General features: G+C 37.8%; 1 protein-coding gene across 1 annotated transcript; it reads right to left on the bottom strand.

Moving 5' to 3' along the window:
• Window positions 1-2,347: 2,347 nt before the first annotated feature.
• On the bottom strand, window positions 2,348-5,548 carry LOC145769112 (uncharacterized). Its single transcript, XM_082580705.1, has 4 exons — window positions 5,515-5,548; window positions 5,281-5,407; window positions 4,177-4,285; window positions 2,348-2,542 (listed from the first exon to the last, which is right to left on the bottom strand). The coding sequence occupies exons 1-4, from the start codon at window positions 5,546-5,548 to the stop codon at window positions 2,348-2,350; spliced, it is 465 nt and encodes a 154-aa protein (XP_082436831.1).
• Window positions 5,549-9,377: the final 3,829 nt, after the last annotated feature.

Below are 9,377 nucleotides of genomic sequence, written 5' to 3'. Positions count from 1 at the left end.
TATGCGGCGTAGAATTTGCGGCGTATACGTACATCTCTGCTGATTTTATAGAAGTTCGCCACTCCCCTAGAATTCTTTTTACAACGAAAAACAACGTTCGACATGTGCTAACGATGACGGCAAGGTAATAAAATAAGTATTTCAATGATTAAAACATTACTTGTAGGCTTTAACTGCCCTTTATCAGAACTGACGATGCACTAGTAAGTGCGAAATATTTTTTCTGCTACATCTACTGACATCTGATCCCTGTTGCCTTAGCAATTGAGGTTTTAGCTATTTCAATGATGTACATTACTAAAAGAAGCATAATTTTTGCAAAATATGATCAAAAAATGTTTTTCCCATTGATGTCAACTAACTTAGTTCTTCTTTTTAACAACGGTTCAATGTCCGACAACATCGAATCGACATAAAAACGACAATATTGCTAGCCGATGTAAATTAGCACTTCGGATTAAGACTTTGTTAAAATAAACGTGGGGAATTACAAACAAGACTTACAGCGCTGGCGATCCCACATGGATCTATTCCATCAATAACAAATATTCCCCACACAATGCAACACTGCAACAGTGGTGATTATGACGCGCTGACTTAATTTTGCGTCACTCTTTGATACTACATATTTTCGACAGTTAATCGACGATCATTCTATTGCGAAATTAAATAATTGGCTAGAAGAGACCGGCGGTCAAACTTGGCCGATTGAGGAGGTAGCACCGGCGGTTCATTCAAGCACTACTTAGCGGCCATGACCGCAGGCTGCTTTAAGGCTTGACAGTAGGTTACATCATTATAACATAGCATGGTGCCCTTCTTTGTATACCGGATTATCATTATCGCTATATTTTATCTTAAAACTTGAAAAAAATTGGCCTTTTAGTAAACAAAAGTGCCCTTTTTTCGTAATCTTGCCCCCCCCCAGTCAAAAATCGTTCCGGCGTCCCTGGTGGGGGGTCTGGGGGGCCTCCCCTAAAAAATTTTGAAAATATGCTTTGAATTTGGTGCATTTACAACAAAAATGTAGGTATGAATATTCTTGTAAAATAATGCTGTCCGGTGAAGAAGCTGCATCAGATTCAAATTCATCTTACCAAATTTATTTTGTTGTTCATCTGTAGAAGTTTTTTAACATCATACTGACTTGCATGGTGCCATGTCGTAGGCCTAAAAGCTACATACTGTGTAAACTAGTAGACTTTTTAGTTTTTGTTTAGTAAAATTAAGTTTCATTTCAGTCTTAAGTTATTTCTAAGCGCTAAAATACTCTTTTTTTTAGTATTGCCTCAAAAGCACTTTTTAATTTTGTCCTTTTATTAGAAAACCTGAAGCGTTTCAATGCAAAACCTTGTATCTAATGATAACATACCGTACAGTGGTGTTTTTACGGCAGCGCTTATCAAACGAAGATTTGCAAACCTTCCTGGTACCGCGCAACATTCATGAGTCATGTAATGGACTCATTTGCTCTAACGTTATAAGTTCATCGGCTGGTCAATTGCAGTGGTGCTAAAAACAAGTGCCGATTTGCTATACATGTAGGACAAAAAACACAAATTTATTGATCAGTTTTCTTTTTGACGCTAATTTGTCTTATGATGAATTAAGTCTAAAATTGAACGAAGTCCAAAAGTTTCAAGGAATAAAAACTGGTAAAGCTGAAGAATTGCTGCTTTACGCCATTGCACATACCGTCCATTACGTGCAAAATCAACGTTTGAATGATGCAGCGTTTTTAATTGTTGCCAGCCATTAAATTAGTTCTTTTAACGTCTGCAGACCTTATATCAAGGTTCAAAACACCGACTTTGCTCGTTGAGCATCATATCAAGTATGTACCTTGCCTTGTCTTTGTCACTGTGTGAACAAAGTCAATCACATGAGTGATGACGTTGATTTAACGTCAACTTCGTGTGCGAAAGTACTGTTGAATCAGACAATGCTCTCTGCGACTCTGCCAAATCGCAATCACTGGTGTTTGTCACGTTCTATTTTGTCTTTAATTTGCCATTTTAGTAACGTATTGTCCACTTTTTGAGTTGAAATTCATTTTCACAAAATAGGGGCAGGTGAAAGTTCCATGTTCTAGCTGGTTTGGCTTTTTAAAGTTCTTGTTTGCTCGTTTTAACCTGGCGTGATAGATCACTGAAACATGGCGGAAATGTTGCCATATACGATAAGCTTGCAAATCATCAACTAGACCATAACATACGAGTATTTGTACTGGTGTGAAGAAAACTTTTTCTGGTAAGGTAACATGAAAGATTAAAACACTCAACGGATGTTCTGACTTGCAAATCGCGGTCCATTAAGGAGTATTTGCTGCTTGGAATGGTTTGAGGCGCTATGAGCGTTCATCCCAACCATTGGACAACCTCGTTGTAACCGATGCGCTGCGTTGCATTTTTCCATGTAGATTGCTCAAGCAAGCCCTCCCGTGTGAGTGAATACTTTTGAAACTTGTCGCTTGAACCATCTCTTCAATTTGGGGATTTCGTATTGAACGCAGTATTTTATGCATTTTGTGGTCATTTCCGAACTATCAAAATAAACACAGTACATGTCAAACAAGGCAATCATAATACCAAGGCTGCTTGTGTTATAGCAAAGGTCTAAAATAGAACTTAGTCCTAAAAACAAAAACGTCTGTTGACGTTGAATCAATGTAAATGGCCAATTTTGCTAAACAGTGCGTATACTACAATTTCGATCTACAAAAATGCCTTCAATAGTGTGTAAGTTATGAAGAACTACTGTACGTAATAAAAATGCACTACACGTTTTCTTATGAAGATAGCCATAGTTCCTCAAGGATCAGTACTGGCGCCAATCCTCTTCAACGTATAGGCCTACCTTAGTGATATGCCGACGACAACTTCACTCAAGTTTGGATACTCCGACGACTGGGTTATTGCCGTCTAGACTAAATCTTTAAAAGCAATAGAAGAAACAGTAACTAAATAAGCTATCTATCAGGACTGAAGGATTATTTTAAACAATGGTAGGCTTACTTGCGTATGAACTCCGCCAAAACAGTTGCAACTCTTTTTCACCTTTACCGCCTTGCAAAACTGAGACTAAACATTGAAACAGAAGAAACAATATTTCCATATGAAAAACATCCCAAATATCTCGAAGTTACACTTGACAGCTTAACTTTCAAAAACCACTTCCGAAACATTGCAGCTAAACTCAAAACAAGAAAATCTTTCATCAAAAACAAGCTGGGGTGCGTCTCAAGGTCTTGCGCATTTTCACTCTCATACTTTGCAATTCAGTGGCGAAATACTGTGCTCCTGTGTGGGAACGATGTGCACACACTGAAAAAATTGACGTTCAATTATTACTAGATGCTATACGCACAACCACCGAAGCGCTCAAATCGACCCCAATAGGCTACAATGGTAAGCAACTACCCACGATGAGCGGAGTTTCCTTACCACGTCTAAGAGGAGAAATCCCAGCCAAACTAAATTAAAGACTTCAAGAAGCTGACACTACTTGGAGTAACCATGACAAAACATAGTTCAACTAAAATCAAACACTCATCGACCAAAATAACGTCATTCTTTTTACAACCAAAAACTATGATCTAAATAATGAATGGAAAAAATGGTGCGCCAAATGGTGTGCGTGGTCTGCGTGAACTAGATGACGAATCAATCGACACCTGCCCAAACATCTAGACCGCGTCGCCGCCACTGTCCAAGGGTGGTAAAAGGCAGAGTCCCTCGACCCTTGAAGTGGCGAAGAAGATTCAAACGAAGAAGAATGGAAAGAACAAAACATCGACCATATGGTGGAGACATTACCGACGATATTAAAGTTATCCCTCTCAGGTTTCTCGACATGCAACAGAAAGAAATGGATCAGTTATAATAGAATTTTATCCCATCATGCTCGAACTGGAACCACTCTTCATCGATGGGCCTATTAAAACACACCAATCTGTCCAAATTGCAAAAAAACAAGCAAACTGTTGATAATTTGATTTTAGACTGTCCATGTACCGCACTATACCCGGTGGTTTTAACACAGTTTGCCAATTCGAAAACATTTAAAAACTAGCTAAAAGACAACGAGCTGTGTGAAAACACGAAACGAAACTACAATTAGGATTTACATTCAGCACAATTTCAAAAGTATAAAATTAGGTAAAAGCTAATTTCTTACTGTTGGATTCCAGGCTTGTGATGTTTGTCCGCTTTCTTCTTCAACTCGTGCGTTTGATGCAATGTATGATGGCTGATTGTGATCACGAACAGTTGTTAAATTAGTTTTTCTGAACGAAAGTATTGAAAACAAATTTAGTAAAGTAAATTACGATGATTAAAGCCGCTAATTGTTTTTTTTTTGAGAAAATGGTGATAAAAATGATTAGAGTGCAATAAAGAGTAATGCCGAGCAGGCTATTCTGTAAAGTTTAAAATGTGCTCATTTTAAAATATGTCTTTGACAATAGCTCAATTGGTTAGCGCGTCACTTCTGGAACGACAAAGCTTCAAGATCAAGCGGCGCTGGTTCGACTCTCGGGTTGTGCGCTTGAGCAACGCACGTTAAGGACTGCTCTCCATTCAGCGGCATTTAATGGATGGAATAGTTCCCCGGCAACAACACTTCAACAATCGGAAACTTCACTCTGTCAATCTCGGTGACCGGGCCTGCGTCAGTGATTCAAAGCCTCTACAAGTATGCGAAACTGCCAGGATTAAGCTCTGCAAGAAGCTTTCCCAGTCCGAGGATAAAGATTCAATCAATCAATCAATCTTTAGGTGTGATTGCTACTTGGTCATCAGTTTTTAGGCTACCATTGCTGCAAATGGGCAAAGTATAAGAAAACCGGTAACCTCTGCCTACTGCCACCATGTCAAGTTTGTGACGCCATGATTAATCCTAATTGGCTACAATTAGGCTACAAGCTGTAAAAAGTTGTCTGAAAAGAAAGGAATTAAACTGAGCATTATTCGCAAAATCGTTGTGATTCAATCAACACACTGTCTTTCAAAAAATAGGCCTAGTTAATGTTCTCTATTCTAATTATTTCTATATAAAATAGATAATTCTATCGTTTGAGTAGGCATATTTTGTACAAAAACATCGTGATATCAAAGTCGTAAGCAACCACTTAATTCCACTAATTGTAACCTAAGTTTGGCCTACTCATCAAAGTTGTGCATTCATAAGTAGGCTATCATACACTTAGCCTATTTGATCCGTGTTTGTCAAAACCTATTTTCAAAAAAGTACATTAAACCTACAGGATAAATTCACACTCACAATGCCACATCGCGTCGTTTTCTTGTTCGATGAGACTGGTGTTGCTCATTTGTCGATTTCGACTTTCTTCGCGTGATCCAGGCAATAAAAACCAGAAACAAAACCATTATAAGAAGACCGGAACTGCCTAAAATACAACCACACGTAGGCGTTTAGGTTTCTCCAAAGTTTAATATTGTTTGATCGAGATTGTAATTTGTCAATGAAACAAGAATAAACTGCTTTTTGGTTTACCTGCAGCAATCGCAATAACGGTGATATTTTCCATTTTTTCACACCTTTCTCCGCGAAGCCACCATGCGGCGCCAGAAGGACACCTTAGAAACCAAATATGTTTTCAACTGATGCTTGAGAGAAAGTGCCAGCTTGAAGGCGCCAACTGCCACTAAGGGAATTTAGGTATTAAAGTTACAATATTTGAGAACTGACAAGTATAGGCTGCGGAACAGTAATCGACTTTGAAGCTAACAACTTCAGCAGCCCGCATTAGCCTACCGTAGCCTACTGGTCGTCAAAAAATCATCAGCTGCCTTCGTGACAGATCGATGAAAGCGCTTGTACAACTTCGCCTTTGTGTAGTAAAGCTTAAAATTAGATTAGCATACATGCTATAGAACAGTGGTTCTCAACTTTTTTGTCTTGGCGGACCCCTTATGTTGCCCTCAAAGCGGTTGTGGACCTTAAAATAATATCTGAAGTTTTAGTATATCGCGTATCCTAACGGAGAAAAATATTTTATAAGTTCCGAAGCGACGCACTATAAAGCATTTGCTGAATTCGCGACGCACTTACGACGATAGGACATTGACGAAGTTATGTTATGAGCAAAGCCTACATGTTGGCAGACAGATTCAAAAATCAGTAATTTAGGCTACATTCTAACTTAATGTTTGTTTTTTTTTCGAAAATTAATAGAGTTTTTGTGATCTTTGGTTTACAAAGAATTTCTTCCTTTTTTTTCATTTGTGATCAATATTTTGCTGTTATCACAGTCATGGCAAGCCTGTGAGTGCTGAAAGGCTGCTGAATAACGTTTCAATATTTTAATTAAGCATGTAATCCACTTTTTCAAAAGAGTTAAGTTGAACAATAACATACACAGCCTTGTAAGAAGATTTAACTCTCATAGGCTTACATAAAAGTTGTTTAGTCAGGAAACCGAACGATTGTGGGACACCTTATACAACTTCAAACTACGCAACAGGACGTCGCAACGCTAATACACAAATAAGCCACAACAAATTTTTAAATGTCGTGATTTATAAATCATGCTACAAACCAGAAACATTTTACCACCCCTTGTGGATCCGCGAACCCCCGGTTGAGAACCGCTGCTATAGAATGTGGACACAAAGTTTGGCTTTCTTGTCTATCCGTCTATTCAAATCTTCAATTATTATATTTATATTCAATCGCTTTTATACCAACAAGTCTGGTTCCCAATTAGATTTAATTGACATATTCCGTTGTTGAAGCAATAGGTGGAATCATGACACGAAGAAACGCATTCTCTCCATCTTTGATTGGGTGACTCTCTTATTTCGCAACGAGTTCCAACATTACAAGGCGTTGACATGCACAGTGCTGACATATCTAATTAAAATAGCCCAATTATCAGACAAAACCTGCAATAAATTCATTGTGAATAACAATCCTACTTGATTATAACAGTACATTCTCCGTATCTATTTATGAAAATTTACAAGCTCTACACCAGGGTTACTCAACTAATCTTAACAAAGGTCCAGTTTGAAAGTTGAATATGTTTAATAGCCTAAACTATTTGTACCAAACCATTTTTTAGGTAAAATGTAGCTCGAATTAGATTTCTGAAAAAGTGTTGGGGAGTTTGGGAGTCAAAGCCCCCCAGCAACTAGGATAATTAGCCTACAGTAAAAATTGCTTCCTCCCAGTAGAAATCTGTTTAAAGAAGCCCCGAACCGTGGCAAAGAATTTATTCATCCAAAAGCTTATGGTCTACTATCAACACTCAGAAGGTCCGGATTTGGACCACGATCCGCCAGTTGAGTAGCCCTGCTCTATACTAATCTCTGGTCCCATGATCTCTAAAGTTTGAAATGTAACCCATAGCTTAGATAAACCTAGAGTTTGTTCAAGATTAAATTATCTACTTACTTTTTATCTCCACATCCATAGTGAAATTTCGTATCGTTATTCCGTCGGTACTCAAGTCTGACGCCACTACATCTAAGTACACTGCTCTCAAAAGACTTGCTTTATTTTTCTTGCCGAAACCAAAATCAGCAACCAATTCAATCACTACCGTTTGATTTTTTATGCGAATAGGTGATCCATACTTTAGTATTCCCAAAATAGACTGAAGTTCTAATTCAGAGCCTTTTAAAATTCTGTAAGGCACGTAGCAATCAGACTCTGTGCTTGGATGGTTATCAATGAAGATATATTTATCGAAATAGCGAGAAGACGCTGTATTTAAATAAAAGCTGATGTTAATTCTTTGCTCTACAATGGATGTGTTGATTATTGAATAATGTTTGAAAAGTCGAGAAGAGAGTGTTGCCATAGTTTTGCAGAAGCCAGTGTGAGTCTGTGATGCGTTTTTATTTTTCAAAATTGAAGTGTTTTGCTGCAACAAAATTTCGCGTGAAGAATTTTGCCTTGTTGCAATTACTGTATTATTTGTTTTTTCCAGCAGTACTTTTGTAAATTCCGTCAAAATGGTAGCAGGCGGTGACGATTGGATTGCAAAAACGAAATCGCTGAAGTTCGTTTGACTGCTGTTGGAAGTTATGATAGTCGAAATATCCAGTTGTCTATCGTCTTTGCGGTTTTGCGCTGTTGGATAAAAAGTAGGCATGGGTCTACTAATCCACGTTGCAGATGCATTGAACACTTCTGTTGTTATTTCTTTCTTGTTTTTCAAGCTTGCAAGTTCTTGTTGTCCAGTGATTGAACTGTCAAAACTTTGGCTTTCAAGATCTCCAGAGGATTCGAGTTCAAGTGATCTAACGCTTTGACTTGACACATTTTCGCTTGCAACATTTTCATCAACTGTGAGAAAGTAAATCAAAATATGAATTTGTAATTAATAATGCTTTCAGGAAACTCTACTTTGTTAGATTAGCTGATGCAAAGCATTGTTAAATCTTAGCAAACAGATTAAAACCTCCGAATAATACCTAAACTGAAATAAGTAAACTTACTTTTTAAGTCTAGCTTTTTAGACCAGTGGTTTTCAATCAGGGTTCTGCGAAACCCTAAGGTTCCGCCAGTAAGTCTAAGAGTTCCGCAAGTTTACATTCAAATCCGAGAGTCTATTTTATTATTATATGGATGCATTCTGCTTGTTGGTTGAAAAGGAATACCCTACAATTGCTCAGAAAGCGCTGCGACTTCTTATGCTGTTTTCAACCTCCTATACTTGTGTGAGTTTGGATTTTCAGCTCTGACAACCATCAAGCACAAGAGACGAGCACAATTGCTGTCTGTGAAAAATGAACTTTGTGTGTGTCAAACACACGACCCAATATTAAAGACGTGTGCAACCAGGCTTAACAGAAACACCAGGCTCAAGTTTCTCATTGAATGTTTTATGAGAATAAAAGTAATTTTTTACAGTTTCTATTTTTATTGTAAATAAATAAATCTGAACATGAGTATTTTAATTTTATTGTTTTAATTAAACAATGTTTTTTGCATAAGGCAATTAAATTATGAAACAGGGGTTCCTCGAGCTTGTGGAATGTTTCAATGGGTTCCGTTCCACCAAAAAGGTTGAAAACCACTGGTGTAGACGAAGTTTTAGATAATATCGTGGTGACGTAGGCTACTTTTAAAACGCTACGTCTGACACTACGAAAACAGTCCTAAACATATTTCACTGCATAATCTCATAAATGAAAGAAATGATTACAGTAGGCTACCAGTGGGCTAAGGAGATGTTAAGTTATTAACGCATATTTGTGGAACTAAATAGGGTTTACGCTAACAAAAAGTAACAAAAGCAGTGTCTCTCACTGACGAAGGGCAAGGTATTAATAGCCTACAAAGATAAGCAGTAGTGGATCTAGAAAAAAATCATTGGGGAGCCACAAGAAGCTTCATTCATAGGCTTC

The sequence above is a fragment of the Aplidium turbinatum genome, chromosome 4 (assembly GCF_918807975.1).
Source record: "Aplidium turbinatum chromosome 4, kaAplTurb1.1, whole genome shotgun sequence".
Lineage (NCBI taxonomy): Eukaryota > Metazoa > Chordata > Ascidiacea > Aplousobranchia > Polyclinidae > Aplidium > Aplidium turbinatum.
The sequence above is the reverse complement of the archived record's forward strand: the minus strand, read 5'-3'. Positions and strand labels throughout refer to the sequence as shown.

Bases quoted from the DNA above. Each gene is read 5' to 3' on its own strand.
- LOC145769112 (XM_082580705.1), bottom strand. From the start codon at position 5,548: ATGGAAAATATCACCGTTATTGCGATTGCTGCAG. The intron at 5,408-5,514 runs GTAAACCAAAAA...GTTGTATTTTAG, and splicing joins CGTTATTGCGATTGCTGCAG to GCAGTTCCGGTCTTCTTATA. The intron at 4,286-5,280 runs GTGAGTGTGAAT...ACTTTCGTTCAG, and splicing joins AAACGACGCGATGTGGCATT to AAAAACTAATTTAACAACTG.